The following is a 22,667-nucleotide window of genomic DNA, read 5'->3' as shown; positions in this document are numbered from 1 at the left end:
TGAGGAAACTGAAGCTGACCCTGGCGACCTGAATGACCCCCACAGAAACTTTGAAGTGGCGGTGCGATGATAGGAGCTGGCGGTGCACTGAATGACTGCTGATCAGAGTAGTGTGCCTGAGAACCACGACAACTTGATGTACCGTGAGAAACCTGGAGTGCTGACTGAAAGGGCCAAGGAGGATGGCCTCTACCATATGAATCTCTACCTCCAGACGAGGTACCACTGAATCTGCCGGAATGACGGGCTCTCTTGTCTCCCTCAGGACCACCCCCCTGCGATAATACCATCTTAATCCTCCGGGCCACATTGGCCGCCTCCTGAAAAGTGATATCACTCCCTGCCTCTCTAGCCATCTGGAGATGAATAGGCTCAATGAGTCCATCAATAACCCGTCTCACTCTCTCCCTCTCAGTGGGGAGTATGACAATAGCATGGCAAGCCAACTCAATAAACCTTGTCTCGTACTGGGTGACTGACATGGATCCCTGATGGAGACGCTCGAACTGTCTCCGATAGGCCTCACGCTGTGTGATAGGGAGAAACTTCTCCAGAAACAACACTGAAAACTGATCCCATGTCAAGGCTGGAGACCCTGCGGGTCTAGCTAAACAGAAATCCCTCTACCAAGTCTTGGCAGATCCAGATAGGCGAAATGCAGCGAAATCAACTCCACTGGACTCAACAATACCCATGTTCCGAAGAACCTCGTGGCAGCTGTCCAAATAATCCTGAGGATCCTCGGTGGATGCACCGCTGAAAGTAGTAGTGAAGAGCTTGGTGAACCTATCCAACCTCCACAAAGCATCTGCGGACATAGCCGCTCCATCGCCGGTCTGAGTCACTGCACCCGGCTGAACTGCCATAGCTGGCTGAACCACTGGAACCTGAACCTGGGGAGCTACCTGCTCCGGAGTGCGTGTAGTAGGAGTCTGAGCCCCTCCTCCAGCCTGAGAATGGCTGGTGCTACTGGAAGCAAACCCGCTCGGGTGACACTCTCCATGAGGCCCACCAATCTGACAAGAGCGTCCTGAAGAACTGGGGTGGCAATGAACCCCTCTGGGACCTGAGCTGGGCCGACCGGAACCGCTGGGGCTGGAACCTTCTCCTCGAAATCAACCTGAGGCTCCACCACCGGTACTATTGCTCGGGGCTGAGCTTTGCCCCTACCTCCGCCTCTAGCACGGCCTCGTCCTCGCCCTCTGCCCTTGGCGGGAGATGCTGCTGGGTGCTCGAGCTGCTGAGCGGTAGATGAGGAAGCGCGTGTTCTCGCCATCTGCAAAAGAACGGAGTAGAAATTCAATTAGCGTTGGGAACCAAACCGCACGACAAGAAAGAACAAATGTGAAACTTTTCCTAACTCGGTAGCCTCTGGGGGATAAATACAGAGTCTCTGTACCGATCCCTCAGACTCTGCTAAGCTTGTCCATGAGTTGTGAGACCTATGCAACCTAGAGCTCTGATACCAACTTGTCACGGCCCGGATTTCCCACCCTCGGGGTCGTGATGGCGCCTACTATTGGGAGCTAGACAAGCCAAACATTTATTACTTTATCATTAACCAATTTACCTCTTTTAGAAATTATCAGCAATAATATAAAAGCAACAAAATTAAATAATAAGCGGAAGTCTTAAATTATGGAAAACTGAATAGAAATGCGGAAAATTCAACATAAGCCTCTACCCAAGATTGGTGTCACAATACTCACGAACATCTAAGAATACTAAATACAATGTCTGAAAGAAATATTGTTTGTCTCGGATACAATGAGATAACAGTCGAATGTAAAAGATAGGGGAGACGTCGGGCCTGCGGACGCCTGCAAGGCTACCTCGGTGTCTCGCTGGACTGAAGGCCTACTCCCCTACTACTGCTGCTGCTATCCAAAACCTGGATCTGTGCAAAATAGCACAGAGTGTAGTATCAACACAACCGACCCCATGTGCTGGTAAGTGCCTAGCCTAACCCCGGCGAAGTAGTGATGAGGCTAGGACCGGACTACCAATTAAACCTGTGCAGTTACATAGTATACAGCGGAAAGTAAAACAGGAATAAACAAGTAAAGATGGGAGGGGGAAACATGCTGCAGGGGGTATACCAGTATTAACAGTAAATCCAGAGTAACAGTCTAAGGGAAGCTTAGAATTTACAGCGAACAAAGAAACTAATATCCAAAATAAACACATTTGTATCAATAATTGTTGCGGCGCGCAACCCGATCCCAATATATAACAACACTATTGCGGCATGCAACCCGATCCATATCATTTAGCATTGTTGCGGCGTGCAACCCGATCCACAAATATCATTGTTGCGGCGTGCAACCCGATCCATATCATTTAGCACTGTTGCGGCGCGCAACCCGATCCACAAATATCATATAATGCACGACATCACCCTTCGTGCTTTATCACTCTTCCTCACCCAAACAACAATCACAAACAAGGGGCAAGAAAGCAAACAAATAACGATAGAAATCCCGGCAAGGGAATGCAATTAAACAACTAAATCCCTGCAAGGGAACAATATCAATAAATTTCCATATCCCGGCAAGGGAGAAAATCAACAAAACAACAAAACGTCCCGGCAAGGGAATAAACCAATAACTCTTTCTCTTTCTTTCACTTTCATCTCATAGTTCACATTGTCACTTGAGCCAACACTCCAAGGATTTAAATATCTCATATACCTTCACAATTTGTATTTCAACTCGAGCCAACGCTCCACGAAGTTCAACAATCACAATTCCTTTCACACTCTTTACAACATATAGAAATCATCAATTAAGTATGGAAGCTATAAATAAACCAGGATATTCGCAATATAAGGACTCACGGTCATGCTAGACACCAATGTATAGATACTCGTCACCATGCCTATACATCGTACTCGACAATTAGCAAGTAGCAAATAAGACTCAACTCCTATTCCCTCAAGCTAAGGTTAGACCAAACACTTACCTCAACTTCCACGGCCAAATCAATCCACAACAACCGCTTTCCCTCTCGAATTCGGCTCCAACTCAATCAAATCTATACAATAATGACTTCATAGTATCAATATATGCTAAACAAATCAAACCCAATGCCTAATTATAGATTTCCAAGCTTTCTTTCCAAAATCCCAAAATTGACCCCGGGCCCGCTTGGTCAAAATACGAGGTTCGGACCAAACACATATCCCCCATTCACCCACGAGCCCGAATATATAATTTGTTTTCAAATTCGACCCCAAAACGAGGTCTAAATCAAGAAAATCCAAAAAGCCCTAACTCTACCCATTTCCCCCAATTTCTACCCTAAATTACATGTTTTAGGCTTAGGAATTCAATAAATATTGATGGAAAATGAAGAAAACGAGTTAAGATTTACTAACCCAAGAAGTTTTGGTGAAAGGGAGCTTCAATGGATGCCTAAAGACCTTGGAGAAGAAGGAGCTCGTGTGTTTTTATGAAAATCCCGCAATACACTGATTCTGGAAATTAAAATCTAACTGGGTGAAAATTGCCCTTCGCGTTCGCGGAAAGGGGATCGCGTTCGCGAAGGGTAACTTATCAGACCATCGCGTTCGCGATGGGAGGAGTTCGAACGCGAAAAGGAAAAGTTGGGGGGGGGGTCCAGTACTTGGTCTACGCGAACGCGTGGACCCTTACGCGAACGCGATGAAGGAGCCCTATAAACTACGCGAACGCAAGAGTATCAATGCGAACGCGATGAAGGGAAAAGTCAGAGCTTTGCGAACGCGAAGGAGGCGTCGCGAACGCAAAGAAGGAACTGGTCTGCAAGAGCTGAAGAATTTCTGCAACTTTCCTAAGTCCGAAATCACTCCGGAACACCTCCGAAACACACCCGAGCCACCGGGGCTTCTAACCAAACACATACACTAACTCAACAACATCCTACGAACTTAACCGTGCGATCAAATCGCCAAAATAACATCAAAAACAATGAATCGAGCCTCAAAATTACTAGTTTTTCTTCAATCTTCATAAACTTTACAATTTAGAATTTTAAGTCCGAAACACGTCAAACGACGTACGATTTCAATCAAACTTCACAGAAATATCTTAAACCACATATAAGACCTATACCAGGCACCGAAACCAAAATACGGGCCCGATACTAACACGTTCTAACCAATTTTCATTTCAATTTTCCTTAGTAATTTCAGAAAAACAATTTTACTCAAAAATTCATTTCTCGGGCTTGGGACCTCGGAATTAGATTCCTGGCATACGCCCAGGTCCCATATTTTCCTACGGACCTTCCGGGACCGTCAAATCACGGGTCCGGGTCCGTTTACCCAAAATGTTGATCAAAGTCAAACTTATTCATTTTAAATACCAAATTTTAGCATTTATCATAGAATTTCACATTTAGGCTTTCCGGCTACGCGCCCGGACTGCGCACGCAAATCGAGGTGACTAAAAATGAGGTTTTTAAGGCCTCGGAAGCACGAAATGAGTAAGAAAACAGGTGATGACCCTTTGGGTCGTCACATATGCAGTAGAGATGCATCAGTTCTGTTTGATCCAGGGTCTACATACTCTTATGTGTCATCTTATTTTGCTACGTATTTGGTTGTGACTCGTGATTCTTTGAGTGCTCCTGTATATGTTTCCACACCGGTGGGTGATTCCATTATTGTAGATCGTGTCTATCGCTCGTGTGTGGTTATTATCGGGGGTCTTGAGACCCGTGTAGATCTCTTACTTCTGGATATGGTTGATTTTGATGTCATATTGGGGATGGATTGGCTGTCACCTTATCATGCCATATTGGATTGTCACGCCAAGACCGTGACCTTAGCCTTGCCGGGGTTGCCTTGATTGGAGTGGAGAGGGATTCCTGGTCATTCTACCAGTAGGGTCGTTTCTCATATGAAGGCTCGGCGTATGGTCGAGAAGGGGTGTTTGGCTTACTTGGCATATGTGCATGATTCTAGTGCTGAGGTTCCTTCTATGGATTCCGTGCCAGTTGTTCGTGAATTTCTAGAGGTATTTCCTGCAGACCTACCGGGGATGCCACCCGACAGGGATATCGACTTTTGCATTGATTTGGCTCTGGGCACTCAGCCCATTTCTATTCTTCCATATCGTATGGCCCCGCCAGAGTTGAAGGAGTTGAAAGAACAGTTGCAGGACTTGCTTGATAAGGGATTCATTAGACCTAGTGTCTCGCCCTGGGGTGCGCCGGTATTGTTTGTTAAGAAGAAGGATGGATCAATGAGAATGTGTATTGATTATCGGCAGTTGAACAAGGTCACCATCAAGAACAAGTATCTATTGCCGAGGATTGATGATTTGTTTTACCAGCTTCAGGGTGACAAAGTGTTTTCAAAGATTGATTTGAGATCTGGCTACCATCAGTTGAGGATTAGGGCATCCGATGTTCCTAAGACAGCTTTCCGCACTCGGTACGGACATTACGAGTTTTTAGTGATGTCATTTGGGTTGACAAATGCCCCAGCAGCATTCATGGATTTGATGAACCGAGTATTCAGGCCGGATCTGGATTCCTTCGTGATTGTCTTCATTGATGATATTTTGATCTACTCCCGCATCCGAGAGGAGCATGAGCAACATCTTTGAGTCGTTCTTCAGACTGTGAGAGACAGTCAGTTGTATGCTAAGTTTTCAAAGTGCGAGTTCTGGTTGAGTTCAATTGCATTCTTGGGCCATGTCGTATCAGCAGAGGGTATTCAGGTGGATCCGAAGAAGATAGAGGCAGTCAAGAACTGGCCTCGACCCACATCAGCTACAAAGATCCGGAGTTTCTTGGGTTTGGCGGGTTATTACCGTCGGTTTGTGGAGGGGTTCTCATCTATAGCAGCCCCGATGACCAGGTTGACCCAGAAGGGTGCCCGGTTCAGGTGGTCGGACGAGTGTGAGGCGAGCTTCCAGAAGCTCAAGATAGCTTTTACTACGGCGCCGGTGTTGGTATTGCCTACGGGTTCAGGGCCATATACAGTGTATTGTAACGCATCTCGTGTTAGACTTGGTGCGATGTTGATGCAAAATGGCAAGGTTATTGCATATGCTTCGCGGCATTTGAAGATTCACGAGAATAATTATCCAGTTCATGATTTGGAGCTAGCAGCCATTGTTCACGCGCTGAAGATTTAGAGGCATTATTTATATGGCGTGTCATGTGAGGTGTTCGCAGATCACAAGAGTCTACAGTATTGGTTCAAGCAGAAGGAGCTAAATTTGAGGCAGAGAAGGTGGTTGGAGCTATTGAAAGACTATGACATCACCATTTTGTATCATCCGGGGAAGGCCAATATGGTGGCCGATGCTTTGAGTTGGAAGTCAGCCAGTATGGGCAGTCTTGTGTATATTCCGGTCGGTGAGAGACCGCTTGCTTTGGATGTTCAGGATTTAGCCAATAAGTTCGTGAGGTTGGATGTTTCTGAGCCCAGTCATGTGCTAGCTTGCACAGTTGCTCGTTCTTCATTATTTGAGCGTATCCGAGATCGGCAGTATGATGATCCTCATTTGCTTGTCCTTAGGGACACGATGTGGCACGGGGGTGCCAAGCAGGTTACAGTTGGAGATGATGGAGTTTTGGGGATGCAGGGTCGTATTTGTATGCCTAATGTGGATGGACTTTGTGAGTTGATTCTAGAGGAGGCCCATAGTTCCCGGTATTCTATTCATCCGGGCGCCGCTAAGATGTATCAGGACTTGTAGCAGCATTATTGGTGGAGGAGGATGAAGAATGATATTGTTGCGTATGTTGCTCGGTGTTTGAATTGTCAGCAGGTAAAGTACGAGCATCGGAGACCCGGTGGTTTGTTCCAGAAGATTGAGATTCCCGAGTGGAAGTAGGAGCTCTATGGACTTTATTATTGGACTCCCATGGACTTAGAGGAAGTTCGACGCGAATATGGGTTATTGTTGATAGGCTGACCAAGTCAGCGCATTTCATCTTTGTGGCAGTCTCCTATTCTTCAGAGCGGTTAACTGAGATCCATATCCGGGAGATTGTTCATCTTCATGGTGTGCCCGTGTCTATTATTTCTGACGGAGGTACGCAGTTTACCTCGCATTTTTGGAGGGCAGTTTAGCGTGATTTGGGTACTCGGGTCGAGTTGAGCACAACATTTCATCCTCAGACGGACGGACAGTCCGAGCGTACTATTCAGATTTTGGAGGATATGCTCCACGCATGTGTTATTGACTTTGGAGGTTCGTCGGATCAGTTCTTGCCATTAGCGGAGTTTGCCTACAACAACAGCTATCAGTCGAGCATCCAAATGGCTCCCTATGAGGCATTATATGGTAGACGGTGTCGATCGCTAGTTGGGTGGTTTGAGCTGAGAGAGGCTCGGTTGTTGGGTACGGATTTGGTACAGGATGCCTTAGACAAGGTTAAGATCATTCAGGATAGGCTTCATACAGCTCAGTCCAGGCAAAAGAGTTATGCCGATCGTAAGGTTCGTGATGTGGCATTCATGGTCGGAGAGCGAGTATTGCTTCGGGTGTCGTCCATGAAGGGCGTGATGAGATTTGGAAAGAAGGGCAAGCTAAGCCCTAGATTCATCGGTCCTTTTGAGATTCTTGATCGAGTGGGAGAGATGGCATACAGACATGCGCTGCCACCAAGTTTATCAGCTGTGCCTTTAGTGTTTCACGTGTCCATGCTTCGGAAGTATCACGGCGATCCATCCCACGTGTTAGACTTCAGCACTGTCCAGTTGGATAAGGACTTGACCTACGAGGAGGAGTCGGTAGCAATTCTAGACCGGCAAGTTCGTCAGTTGAGATCGAAGAATTTCCCTTCAGTTCATGTGCAGTGGGGAGGTCAGCCTATTGAGGCAGCGACCTGGGAGTCCAAGTCCGATATGCGGAGCCGATATCCCCATCTTTTCCCCGACTCAAGTACTTTTCTATGTCCGTTCGAGGACGAACGGTTGTTTTAAAGGTGGAGAATGTGATGACCCAAAAGGTCATCTCGTGTTTTAGAAGTCAAATCCGTGTTCCTAGGCCTTAAAAACCTCCTTTTGTTTCACCTCAATTTGCGTGCGCAGTCCGGACGTATATCTAGAAAGCCCTTATGTGAAAATTTGAGAAAAATGCTAAGTTCTGCCTTTATTTTTTTTAAAAATGGAATTAAGTTGACTTCGGTCAACATTTTAGGTAAACGGACTTGGACCCGTGTTCCGACGGTCCCATAGGGTCCGTAGTAAAATATGGGACTCGGTCGTATGCCCGAAATCGAATTCCGAGGTCCCTAGCCCGAGAAAAGAATTTTTAAAGAAAATTATTTGCTGGAAAATATAAAGACTCTTTGAAATGAAATGATGCGTGTTCTTGATGGTATCGGGCCCGTATTTTGGTTCCGAAGCCCGAAACAGGTTTAAAATAATATTAAAGTCGAACCTGTGAAATTTGGTAAGAATCGGAGTTGTTTGGTATAAATCGGACCTTTAGTTGAGAAAATGGAAATTTAAATGTTCTTAAAGAATTTCATGAATCTGGGGCTAAATTCGTAGTTGTTGATGTTATTTTGATGATTTGATCGCACGAGCAAGTCCGCATGATGTTTTTAGACTTGCGTGCATGTTTGGTTTTGAGCCTCGAGGGTTCGGGTGAGTTTTGGATAGGCCACGGGGTGATTTGGACTTAGGAAAATGCAGCTGTGCATTTGGTATTTTGCACAGGCCTCTGTTCTCGCAATTGCGAGATCAGGCTTCGCAATTGCGAAGTGGTCAGGCTTGGGAAATGCGACCAAAGTGTCGTGATCACGCCCAACTATGCCTTATAAAAAGGACTCTGCGGACGTTGCAAATATAACCCCGAGTATTACGCCCAGGGTTGAATCCACAGAGAGTTAACCTATCAACCACTATCTTCAGACCCGCTAATTCTTCAGAACCAGCTTCCCAAATATTCAAATCTCAGTTGAATGTTCTTTAACAACTACGCTTGCAAGTAACTAAATAGCTGTAAACTAAACTAATAAGGTTGTAAACAATTATGATAAAAAGCTAAGGCAATGATTTCCCCTATTGATGGAATCCCTTCTGTTTATGCTCATACAAATTTACCAACACATCTCTATCAATCATGAACGCTAATCTTACCGTAAATCTCTCCCGAGTAATCACAGTAATTTACTATTGCACTCTCCCGAGATACACTAGCTTACTTTATTTAGTACGATTCACTTTAGATTACACCCAAGGCTTCGTTATCCCTAATCCCGCCTTTAAACCCGCAATTATAGATTCCTCTAATAATCTAGGAGTGGTGTTGTTCAACAATACCCTAAATATGCACTCTTTTCCAAGTTATGCACACTAAATAGGCACAGCTAATTGAGGATCCTGTCAATTAACTACAACAAACACGAAGTTGAACAAATAGAGATTAAACTAGCAATTTGTATTCACATAAACAAGAAGTTCATCACCCAATAGGTTCCATCAAAACCTTAGACAAGGAATTTAGCTACTCATGGCTATGGGAAAATAAACTAAGATAGAATTCATCATAAAAATCAAAAGTAAAGAAGAAAGATGTTTGGAGTATTCTCTCACAATGGTTTTCCTTGCTAAGAAACCCTAAAAACCAATACCTCCTCTCTTGGGCGAAGTCTAATGTTTTAAATAGGGTTTAGGTCTAAAAGTCCCGTATTTGACACTTTGACCCCTGAACTTTTCTGCGCCTGCCGCGGTTCTGCCGCGACCGCGGTAGAACCGCGGCCAATCACCCTCTATGAATCTCTAAAGTTCTGAAGCTTCCTTCCACCGCGGTTCTGCCTCGGTCGCGGTAGAACCGCGGCCAAACCATTTTTCTGAATCCTAAGGGCTGGCAGGGCGTAGCTTCATTGGGAATTTACACATTTGGCCTCTTTTCTCCAATTTTGACTCCAAAACTGCTCCTTAGCCTTCCTTATACATATATCACCTGCAAATCATGAAAAGCACTAATAAGAGCATTTTGTTATCACTTTTAGCATTAAAACTACACAAGAAGGTGATTATTTAAGGTGTGATTATAGTTAAATTCACCTATTATCAACACCCCACACTTAAACCTTTGCTCTTCCTCGAGCAAACTAAACCACACTTCTAGGCCTAACTGTTCAGTGCATTGCCCCAATTTATGTCACACCTGCTATTATCAATGATCGACCTAAGCAGTGCACAATCATATCTCAAATGCAGACTCTCATGCCAAGACACACTTGTGCTCACTCTAATTACTCTAACAGAAGTGAAGACTCACTTTTTCTTCCTGAGTCACATGCCCTCACATAAACAAAATCTAAGAGAAGTTCCACACACATAAAATTCAACAACAAGGAACCATATATAGAAAGAATTCACTCACTCTCAGCAAAGAGCATTCACATGCCACACAGACACACCATAAGCTTGCCCCTAGTGTAATACTCTACTAATCGAGCCATTCAGTCAAAGATCAAGAGGTCTTTATAGGTTGTAATGTAGGCTAAGGGACGTGTAGGATATATTTGGATATAGTGACTAACCTCCCTAAGCACTTTTAATACACACTTCCTTTTATTTCACCTTTATGTTCAACCCAATCATTATTCCACATTTTGTTTCACTTGTGACCGCCACTTTTCTTTAGGTACAACTGGCTTCTTCTTTTTTTTCCAGAGATTATGCCAGTTCACCAATCAAAACCTTCATTCTTGATTCCCTTTTTTCACTAACTCTCTCCCACCCCACACTTTGACTTTTGTATATTCTTTAGTGATTCAAGTGCTTCTAGGAGGTAAAGGTTCAAACACAGCGATTTAGATCATTATAGGGTTATCAAAGAACAGGCTTCAAGCTCAAAGGGGTTAACTATGGTAATATGCACGGGTGGATTCTCAAGTATAAAGAGTTGCACAAAGAAATGCCTCAATCATCTCTAAAACCAAACGACTTCTATTTCGCTTTGCAAACACACAGGGCAAGTTCTAGGTATCATATGCAAGCATAGGATGCAAGTAACAACTCACACACACTTAGCATGTAACTCATTCCGAATTAGTTCATCAACACAATCATACGAGTGTTCAAGCAAGACAAGATGTGCAAAATTAAGGCATATATTATGAGTCCACAAACAAGCTTAGACGTCACACTCTCAAGTTCTTTTTAGTTTTTTTTTGTTTTTTTTTTATTTTGCAAGTGTGCACATTTGGGGTTACATTCTGACCTTCACCCATCTAATCCTAAAACTACAAAAAGAAAAATCTACCTAACCCGGTTCAAGAAAAAAAACCTTGGAAAAGAACCGTGGTCAAAAGAAAAACCAAGGGAGAATTACTACACTACCTAAAAAAATAAAAATAAAGAAACTACATGGATTACTTCCCTCAAGAGTACTGTCCAAGTGGTCCGTCCTCAAGAAGAGTCCTCTACATTTCTTTTTATTTTTTATTAGATTCGACTATGACCCTCAAGAGACCTGTCGACAAGTGTCCGTCTTTGGGCCAAGTCAGTTACTTCTAATGTGAGTACAGTCAATTATACACAATAACATCAATCTAATATTACAACATACTCAATGTCTATATATACTACAATACACTACCAGAGCAAGTCTCCCACCCCACACTTAAAATTATGGCATGTCCCCATGTCATATCAAAAATAAGAGGGTAAACGAAACTCCCTGGTAGGCCAAAGGCCGAAGCACTAGCAGCTCATGGGGTACTCAGGCTTTTCCCAAGCTTGGTCCTTCGTGCGGGTACCTCACACTTATTTCCAACCATTTGGTTTGCTGTTGCATCCTTCCACTACCTTTGCTTTCCATGCTCCTAGAAGAAAAAAAAAATTGACACACTTTTCTCGCCACTTGGATGATATGAACTGGGCACCTAGCTTGGAATCAAGCTTGTGACCTCGAGCGATCGGGGGTGGTACGTTGATGATCGAGCCAAGCTTTAAATACTTCATTTTGCACTTCTTGGCTTTCATGTGAGGAATGTCATTTTGTCTCCTTGTTCCCTCAAATTGTAAGATGAATGGTTGTTGCCTTTCCTCCTTGTAATCCCTCATTGAGTCGTGTAGATCAATTCCCATATCACCACACAAGTCCAATGTTGAAAAATGCTTGAAATGCGACTTCAAACCTTCATTTTGCAATTTTTCTCGGATTTTGACATCCTCTTTTTCCCTCGGGTTAGAGTCAATCTCAACCAAATTTTTATTTACACCGGTTGACTCTAATCCTATTTTTTTCTCGGCACCATTAACACTCATGGAGTCGGTTGGCGGATGTTCAATTCTTGAATCCTCAAAGTAACGCTCACTTTCTTCCTCGAAATTGGATTCTTCTTGGTTTTGATCAAGTGCCAAGGAAAGATTTTCGGCTTCACATCTAAGGAAAGTTCTTGGCTCTCATTAACTTTCGAGGCTTTTTGGACCTCTAAAGCTTCAAGCATTTCTCCCATTTGTGAGTGACACCTTTCAAGTGCCAAGTCATTTCGGAGACTATTTTCCAAAAGCTCCTCCAAGGCACTTTGTTCTTTGTTTTCTCCTTCAAGTAAACATTCCAACATGAGCTTGAACTCTCCATTTCGGCCATGCTCAACTTCTTCAACTCCCATGGCCCTATAATTTTCATCACAAAAAGTAGAATCATCAAAGTGGGGGCTTGGGGAAGGGAAGGACAAATAAGCACAAACATCCCAATGACCCTTTTGAAAACCACACTTATCACAAATACTCCACTCATGGGTTTGAGATTGTGCGCACGCGCACAATCCACCCCTGGGAAAATTTAAACAATTTTGCCACGAGTGTGGTCCTCCACAATAAGGACAAGGGTCATCAAAGTATGAACAACTACCATCCGACCAATTTTCATTATATGATGCCATTTTTCAAAACTAAGAAAATAAACACGAATAACAATAAAAATAGACCAAGGTAAGAAAAATTAATTACACAAATATTCACAAGTTGGGTATAGAGAAAACTGACCACACTAAGAATTTTTGTATTTCTATCACTGGTAATTGATAATTCTGTTAACTCCCCGGCAACGGCGCCAAAATTTGATCACGCCCAACTATGCCTTATAAAAAGGACTTTGCGAACGTTGCAAATATAACCCGAGTATTACGCCCAGGGTCGAATCCACAGAGAGTTAACCTATCAACCACTATCTTCAGACCCACTAATTCTTCAGAACCAGCTTCCCAAATATTCAAATCTCAGTTGAATGTTCTTTAACAACTACGCTTGCAAGTAACTAAATAGCTGTAAACTAAACTAATAAGGTTGTAAACAATTATGATAAAAAGCTAAGGCAATGATTTCCCCTATTGATGGAATCACTTCTGTTTATGCTCATACAAATTTACCAACACATCTCTATCAATCATGAACGCTAATCTTACCGTAAATCTCTCCCGAGTAATCACAGTAATTTACTATTGCACTCTCCCGAGATACACTAGCTTACTTTATTTAGCACGATTCACTTTAGATTACACCCAAGGCTTCGTTATCCCTAATCCCGCCTTTAAACCCGCAATTATAGATTCCTCTAATAATCTAGGAGTGGTGTTGTTCAATAATACCCTAAATATGCACCCTTTTCCAAGTTATGCACACTAAATAGGCACAGCTAATTGAGGATCCTGTCAATTAACTACAACAAACACGAAGTTGAACAAATAGAGATTAAACTAGCAATTTGTATTCACATAAACAAGAAGTTCATCACCCAATAGGTTCCATCAAAACCTTAGACAAGGAATTTAGCTACTCATGGCTATGGGAAAATAAACTAAGATAGAATTCATCATAAAAATCAAAAGTAAAGAAGAAAGATATTTGGAGTATTCTCTCACAATGGTTTTCCTTGCTAAGAAACCCTAAAAATCAATACCTCCTCTCTTGGGCGAAGTCTAATGTTTTAAATAGGGTTTAGGTCTAAAAATCCCGTATTTGATACTTTGACCCCTGAACTTTTCTGCGCCTGCCGCGGTTCTGCCGCGGTCGCGGTAGAACCGCTGCCAATCACCCTCTCTGAATCTCTAAAGTTCTGAAGCTGCCTTCCACCGCGGTTCTGCCGCGGTCGCGGTAGAACCGCGGCCAAACCATTTTTCTGAATCCTAAGGGTTGGCAGGGCGTAGCTTCATTGGGAATTTACACATTTGGCCTCTTTTCTCCAATTTTGACTCCAAAACTGCTCCTTAGCCTTCCTTATACATATATCACCTGCAAATCATGAAAAGCACTAATAAGAGCATTTTGTTATCACTTTTAGCATTAAAACTACACAAGAAGGTGATTATTTAAGGAGTGATTATAGTCAAATTCACCTATTATCATGTCGCAATTGCGAACCAAGCCTGGGCAGGCCCTCATCGCAAATGCGACCTCAGGGCTGGAAAATGCGAAGGCCCTTACATCGCAATTGCGACATTTCCTTCACAAATGCGAAGATAGCAGGACTTCAAAGGGTTCGCAATTGCGATAACTGCACCTGTTAAGTGGGATTTCAGACGGAATTTTCATATCATTCTTCAAAATTTTAAAACCTAAACTCCTAAGGGCGATTTTTCAAGAGCAAGTTCTTCCCTAAATCATAAGTAAGCGATTTCTAACTCATTTTCTTCAATCTATTTCATCTTTTTACATGATTTCACTTCAAAATCTAGGGTTTTTCATGGGAAATTGGGTGCTTTTGGGTAGAAGTTAGGATTTTCAAATTTTGGAGATTTGGACCTCAATTTGAGGTCCGATTTCAAAACTAATTGCATATTTGAGTTCGTGGGTGAATGGGTGATCGGGTCTTGGTTCGAACTTCGAATTTTGACCAAGCGGGCCCGGGGCTGATTTTCGACTTTTTGGGAAAATCATTGAAAAATCTATTTTCATGCATTAGAATTGGTTTATTTAGCATTTATTGATGTTATTAAGTAAATTATGACTAGATACACGCAGATTGGAAGTGGAACCGAGAGGTAAAGCGGTAGTTGAGGCTTAATCTTGTCCGTGGAATCGACGTAAGTGTTTGGCCTAACCTTAGCTTGAGGGAATAGGAGTTGTGGTCTTAATTGCTATGTGTTAGCATGAGTACGACGTATAGGTGTGGTGACGAGTATCTATACGTTGGTGTCAAGCATGTCCGTGAGTCTTATACCATGATTGTTGTGACTCTATTGTGTATTGTCCATGCATAGGTTGATGATTATAAATGCTGAACATAATTCATGTTAAATCCTTGGTAATTGACCATTGTTGAGTATTGACTCAAGTTGGGATTTGTTTTGTGAAGTAACTGTTAGAACGAAATTGGTTATAGCTGATTCCCTTGCCGGGATGTTATTGTTCATATTGTTGAATCTCTTGCCGGGAGGTTATTGTTTATATTGTTGACTCCCTTGCCGGGATGTATTGTTTCTATTGTTTGAGTGAGGAAGAGTATAAAGGACGAAGGGTGATGACGTGCATGATATTGTGAGTGAGTGTTAAAGCACGAAAGGTGATGCCGTGCCAATATTGTGAGTGTTAATGCACGAAGGGTGATATCGTGCCATGATTATGAGAGTAAAAGCACGAAGGGTGATGCCGTGCCGATATTGTGAGAGTTAATGCATGAAGTGTGATGCCGTGCCATGATTATGAGAGTTAATGCACGAAGGGTGATGTCGTGCCGATTCTGTTGCTTCTTATGGTGAGGACGAGAGTAAAAGCACGAAGGGGGATGCCGTGCACGTGTTACTGTTTTCCTTATTCCTATTGATATCATTATGGTGTTCTTTATGCTTCTCTACTGAATTTTCTGTTAAGTATTTGGTATTCCCCGCAGCATGCTTCCCTTCCCTCTTTACCTGTTATTTCCTGTTTTTATTATCCGCTGTATATGATTTAACTGCACAGGTTTATATGGTTGTCGTGTCCTAGCCTCGTCACTACTTCGCCGAGATTAGGCTCGACACTTACTCAGTACATGGGGTCGGTTGTATTGATGCTACACTCTGCACTCTTTTGTGCAGATTTCGCACCGGAATCGGTGAGTAGCTGAGGTAGCTGCCTTCAGTCCAAGGAGACCAAGGTAGATCTGCTGGCGTCCGCAGAGCCTAAAGTCTCCCTTCCCTGTTTTAGCTTTCTGCTGTCTCCTTTCATTCCGAGAACAGTTGTACATTTCTTTCTAGACCAGTATTTGTAGAAATTCATAGATGTTCGTGAATTTGTGGCACCAGATTCGTGGGTAGACATGTATTGGATAATTTGAATTTGTTATAACTCTTCCGCTCTTTTCATCTGTTTAGCTTTAGTTATTGTTTATATTTGTTTGGGTTGTTTGCTAATGGGTTAAAACCTTAATAGTTGGCTTGCCTAGCTTTCACGAGTAGGCGCCATCACGACTCCCGAGGGTGGGAAATCCGGGTCGTGACAGAGCAAATATTCAAAATTTGAATTAATAAAAATTAAATTATTTATTTTAATGTTAAGAACAAATAATTAAGTCGTTGAATTAATTAATTAGTAAATGCATCCAATTCATACAATTTATCATATAAGATTTTTTTTTTCGTTAAATTGACAAAACACGTAAAGTACATAAATTTTATTTTTGTAAGAAGAATATCGACAGTAAAAGAAATCATAAAATATAGCAAAATTAATTATAGTTAATAATAAATATTTAAATCGGTGAAAAACAAATTTTAAGCAATAAGGTAAAATTGTAGAAGGAAACCAGATTATAAATGAGTTGTCATTTGTTTCTTTTTTGCATTCAGTCTAACAAAGGAAAACATCTCGCTACAATTTTATACTAAGTTTTTTCTTGTAAAATATTAGTTCAATATTACTCATTCTTTAAACTTTACATTGTCATTATCAAATTCTTAGAAGGTATAATGCCAACTTTGTTCGTACGCAAAAGTTTTAAGAGACCAAGAAATTTAATTTTTAATTTGTGTTATTTGACAAATCTTTAAAAAATTGTAAATATTAACAATTTTCATTAGTTTCGACATAAGTCCGGACAAAATAACAAGAAGGCATCTAAATAAAATTCCTTCATTTGTTAAGCTAATTAAATGGGAATAATATTTATTATTTTTAAAAAATCTTAAATTATATTTCATAACTCAAACAAATTTATCTAATAACATGTATGTAATTTTTAAAATTTGTGTATTCATTAATATAGGTACACGCGCAAAGCGCGAACCCTAATATTAGTATATTATAATATCAACGAATTTTTAACACAGGGGATCATGTGGAAACTATGTAGTGGCTACCGGGAATGATTTCGGGGCATAGAATACAGGGGCAGGGGCGGAGCTAGCCCTGCGGGTCAGCTGAACCCAATAACTTTTGTCCAAATCATATATTTAATTTAAAAAATTATTGAATTATGCACAAATTATTGATTTAGAACCCAGTGACTTAAAAGAATTAGAATATTGAACCCATAAATTTCAAATCGTGGCTCCGCCTTCGTACAGGGGATCATGTGATTATTAATCCAAAGCCGAGCTAGGAGGTGAATCATCTAATCTACAAATTTAATACTGTGAGTACTAGGAATATCCTTTCATTATCTGTCCTTCCTAATTTTCTTTTTCTATTAGGTTACATCAATGCCAACTCTCAACTCGTGAGAAAGAGAGCTTAATATCTTTAGTATTATGGTCTAATATATTGCATCTTTCCCTTGGAAAGAATAAAAGAAAAAGTAGTCTCCATCGTAGGAAATGTTTAGCTAGCGTTTGGATATAAATTTGGTTGAAATTTGAAAAAAGAGTTTTGAAGTTGTGTTGAAAAATAATTTTTGAAAGTTGAAGTTGTGTTTGGACATGTATTTTACTTAAGGAATTTTTACATTCCTATATCATATAGGAAACCTTATTACCCTCAATGTTTAATGTTTAATATAACTACATTTAGTATACCAAATTACCAATTCTGTACCATAGTGTATTTTAAGGGTACAATTAATGCAGCGTATATCCCTCCTTAATTCAAGGTGCAGTATATCCCACCCCTCCCACGTTTCTCTCTCCCAAACCCTCACCCTCACCCTCACCCACGTTTATGTACTGTTATTAAACATAAAAACCTATGATTATGGAAACATAGATTTGCAGCATTAGGTTTATGTAGTCATCAGTTCAGCTCCAAGTCCAACACTTCGTTTTTCCCAGGTCGTTAAAGTCATCTTCGCAAACACCAGTGTGGTTACCATCCTGGACTAGAAATCTTTAGATCTAATAGTCTAATACTATCAAAAACATAAAAATCTAGAAGTAACAAAATAATCTCCATTAGACAATAGATTCTACATGTATAAGTGGGAAAGAGGGAAAGAAAATGCATTTACGGAATAATGGTAAATAGTAGGGACTGTCTAAAAAACCTCAAAGAACCATTTACGAATTAGGATTATACTTGATATATATCATGATATTAAAGTATGAGATCACATAGGAAAAGATTCAATCAAATGAAGTCTTCCAAGTTTGACTACTCCTCAACAGCCAACAATCCCATTCAATTGTAGCTTAATTGGTATTTTTGACATAATTGCGTTTTTGCAGAAGATTTTATAGAAGTTTTAGTCGTTTTGGATTTGTGAAACAGAAAATATTGCATCTACAATCAGAATACAAATATTCTACAATTCATCTACAAAATATCTACAAACTGGGTATATTGAATTTTAATATCCCAATTCCCATTCGATTGTAGTTTAATTGGGATTTTCGACATAATTGCGTTTTTTGCAGAAGATTTGTAGAAGTTTTAGTCGTTTTTGATTTGTGAAAACATAAAACAAAGCATCTACAATTAGAATACAAATAATCTATAATTTATCTACAAAATATCTACAAACTGGGTACGTTGAATTTTTATATCCCAATTCCCATTCAATTGTAGCATAATTGGGATTTTTGACATAATTGCATTTTTTCAGAAGATTTGTAGAAGTTTTAGACGTTTTTTATTTGTGAAAACAGAAAATAAAGCATCTACAATCAGAATACAAATAATCTACAATTTATCTACAATTTCTTTATTTTCTGCTTCTTCTTCTTCTTCTTCTTCGAGTTTCAATCTGAAATTCAGTCAAAACCAAGTCTAATCTTCACCCAAACCCCTCAAAATTGAGATATAAACTCCAAACCATATTCCCGATTATTTTCAACAACACCCAATCCAAACAAATAATGATTTTTGAAAACTCAAATTTGAATTCAAAGCTTTCAAGCTTTTTAATGGCTGTCAATGGTGGAATTGCTGCTCTCTTTTCATTTGCTTTGTATTACTGAAATTTGAGATTGAGAAATAGAGAGAGATGTAGAGAGAATGTCGACGAACTGAGCTTTTGCAGAACTAATTTCTACAATTTGATTCGAATTTGTTGACGATTTTGTCTTTTTTGATTTGTGGCTTAAGGAAAAATATCGAAGAATAGAGTTTTTGCAGAAAAGAGTCTATGTAATTTGATTTTAAATTGAAGATATAGGATTTGCGTTTCAAATTTGATCTGAAGGTCGCTAAATCAATTAGAATATTCTGTTCCTGATTTGTAGCGCGCCTAATTAGGAAGATTCAGCTACTAATAATTAGTATTTAATGAATGGTATAATAATTGTAGAAAAACTGTGAACATAGCGGGTAAATTAGAAACTATGCACATATTTGGTATTTGGTAATAAAGTTTCATATATGGTATAGGAAGGAAAAAATCTCTTAATTGAAAAAAAGTTAGTTTTGTGAGTGGAAGAGAAGTTTTGACCCAAAAACTGTACTAAACCAGATTTTGGGAACTTAAAAGATTTCAAATTTTTTCCAAAAAAATGATCATATTCCATGAACAAATAATATTTTCAATTTTGTTTGTGGAAAAAAAGTAGCCAAAATCTATGGCCAAACAAGAGCTTATATTTCTCAATGAATTTGCCTTATATTCATTCGCAACTTAAAAAAAACTTTCACAATCTTACACCCAATGTTACATGAAAGCTTTTATTATTTGTACATTCACAAGATTTACAAGCCACTGGACTATACAAGATAATACAACAACAAAAACTACTACTAATACTATGCCACAATGTCAAGCAAATTAAGCTCATCTCGGACCAATATCATAATATTTGCAAATAATTAACGACCCACATCAATGCTCGTGTAAGTCATTGTATGCTCCCCTGAGCTAACTCCTAGTCCACCAGAACTAGGTAAATAATACACAGGAACTGGCATCTTTATTGGTATATTAGGCAATGATGCCTCAAAATTCAGAACATGAATTGCTTGTCTTATAGACGGCCTCAGATTGCTCTCCGGATGAGCACACCATAACCCGGTAATTACTTGTTTCGCGTCAAAATCCAGGTTTAATTTCTCATCAACAGCAGAAAGAAGTTGTCCTTTACCATAAAGCTCCCAAACATACTCCACTAACCCTGCATCAGATTTCCCCGTCCCCGGATCAACTGATTTTCTTCCAGTTGCAATTTCTAGTGCAACTATTCCGAAGCTGTATACGTCTGACTCTTTACTTGCTCGGCCTGTTTTTATGTATTCAGGAGCCAAATAACCTAAAGTTCCAGCCAGTCCTGTAGTCTGAGGACCTAATTCATGGTCCATTAGTCTAGCTAAACCAAAATCACCGAGCTTGACATTAAAACTTGAATCGAGCATTACATTACTCGATTTGATATCTCTGTGGATCACACACTGCTCCCATTCTTCGTGTAGATAGAGCAAGGCGGATGCTAATCCGAGTGATATCTTATACCTCGTACTCCAACTAAGAGGATTGCTCTTACCAAATAAGTGACAATCTAAGCTACGATTTGGCATGAATTCGTAGACAAGTAAGAACTTACCTTGGTCATGACACCAACCAATTAGCTGCACAAGATTTCTGTGTCTTAACCGACTTATAACCTTCACCTCGGTTATGTATTCCTTCTTTCCCTGCTTAGACCCTCTCGAGATCTTCTTCACAGCAATCGCGATATCAAGATCTATGAGGTAACCTTTATATACTTCTCCAAATCCTCCTTCGCCTAACTTTCTTTCCTCTGAGAAGTGATTCGTTGAAGTATCCAGCTCTTCGTAAGAAAACTTTTTCGGACCTGCTCCCTTTTCAAGATCATCATTGAAAGATGTTAAGCTTATAGTCTCTGGATTTTTCTTCATCTTTTGTCGTCTCCATTTCCTCAATATTACTAAAGCCAAAATCGCGCTCACAAACAAAACTCCTCCTAATGCTGTTAACCCTGCAATCAATCCAATCTTTCTGCGACCATTTCCCCCTAACTCTGTTATATCAAGACTCGAGCTGAACTCCCACGATTCAAGTGTATGTCTTTCAACATTTGTACCTGTTGCAGCAGAGAATCCTATCGTTATCCACGAAGGCAAAACCTCTCTAAGGTTTATTATATAAGATATGCTGGAATTGGAGCCTTTTCCATAGTTCCAAAAGACACTTAGATTATTTGTCGTAGAATTGTAAGTAATCCATGCATCGATAGGATCTCCACTATGTAAACTAACATTCCAAGGAGCTGTCACAGATGAAGCAATAGAATCTTTGTTTATACCAACATGTTCGAATGGAGGATCCCATTCAGGGTTGGAAAACGAGTCGAACTCAACAACAACAATTTGGTTTTGAGCTGAATCACTGGTGGTAGTATTGAACAGTCCAAGAAAACCACCATCTGAGTTAGGTGGAATCTGAAAACCAACCGGAGCGAGGAAAAATGCAATGCCATGACCATACAAAGAACGATTTAGGGTATCGATAGTGAACAAAAAATGTGTCGAGAAATCAGCAAGTTTAATAGAGTCTGGATCCCAAATTGGTACTTTCTCTCTATATATAGCATGTGCAGCGCGACAAAGATAAGTAACTTTGTTAAACTCAATCTCTCCTATAGAAGCAACTGCATCTCCTTCACAGAGTATATCAGTCACGTCCGGACCAAAACATGGTATTTTAAAGTAGACTGAATTTACAAACGGAATTAGAAAGAAGGTGATAAAGAGGGAAATAGAGTTCATTTTAGAAGACATAAATTGTACCATTTGTCGATTGAAGGAAAAAGAGTTGTACATAAATGTTTTGATGAATTGAATGGATTTGAGAGGAGGAACGAATCGAACTGACAAAAGGTTGAAGCTCAGTGGATTGGTGCAACTACAGGAGTTGGTAAATGTACTTCACGAACTTTACGAAAGTCTTCGTGCGTATGCATAAAAAATGCTACTAGTCTTGTTCTTGATGATAAGGCTTAGCTACTAGCTTGAATTTATAATCATAAGAAGTTTTATTATATGTACGAATTGAAGATAAAGCAACGACTTAGACGGCAATATTCTTCTACCTTAAACAATGTAAGCTCCAACTAACCAAATATATAATTAGTTAGACTGTGACATAAATTATTTTTATGTTTGTAATCGCCTAAATTCCAGGCTGTATCCCTACAATCATTGAAATTCTACAAAGGTAGCCTTATTGGCTATTGAAAGTCAACTGTCCTTGATGTTTTGAGCCAATTCCTTTGTGAGTTTTCGTTTTTTTTTCTCAACGAGATCATGAATTGGATATAGACGTATAGAGTATATAGAGTTGAAGGGTCGTTGGGGGAGTCCAGAACCGAAATGCGTGGTTCTTTTGGACTCAAAACAATTTTTT

The 22,667-nt window shown here is 40.4% G+C and overlaps 1 protein-coding gene across 1 annotated transcript; it reads right to left on the bottom strand.

Moving 5' to 3' along the window:
* Positions 1 to 19,927: 19,927 nt before the first annotated feature.
* On the bottom strand, positions 19,928 to 22,279 carry LOC109217922 (L-type lectin-domain containing receptor kinase IX.1-like). Its single transcript, XM_019382219.1, has one exon. The coding sequence runs from the start codon at positions 22,082 to 22,084 to the stop codon at positions 20,117 to 20,119; it is 1,968 nt and encodes a 655-aa protein (XP_019237764.1). The 5' UTR covers positions 22,085 to 22,279; the 3' UTR covers positions 19,928 to 20,116.
* Positions 22,280 to 22,667: the final 388 nt, after the last annotated feature.

The sequence above is a fragment of the Nicotiana attenuata genome, unplaced genomic scaffold (genome assembly GCF_001879085.1).
Source record: "Nicotiana attenuata strain UT unplaced genomic scaffold, NIATTr2, whole genome shotgun sequence".
Taxonomy (NCBI): domain Eukaryota; kingdom Viridiplantae; phylum Streptophyta; class Magnoliopsida; order Solanales; family Solanaceae; genus Nicotiana; species Nicotiana attenuata.
This window is presented reverse-complemented; position numbering and strand designations above follow the sequence as displayed.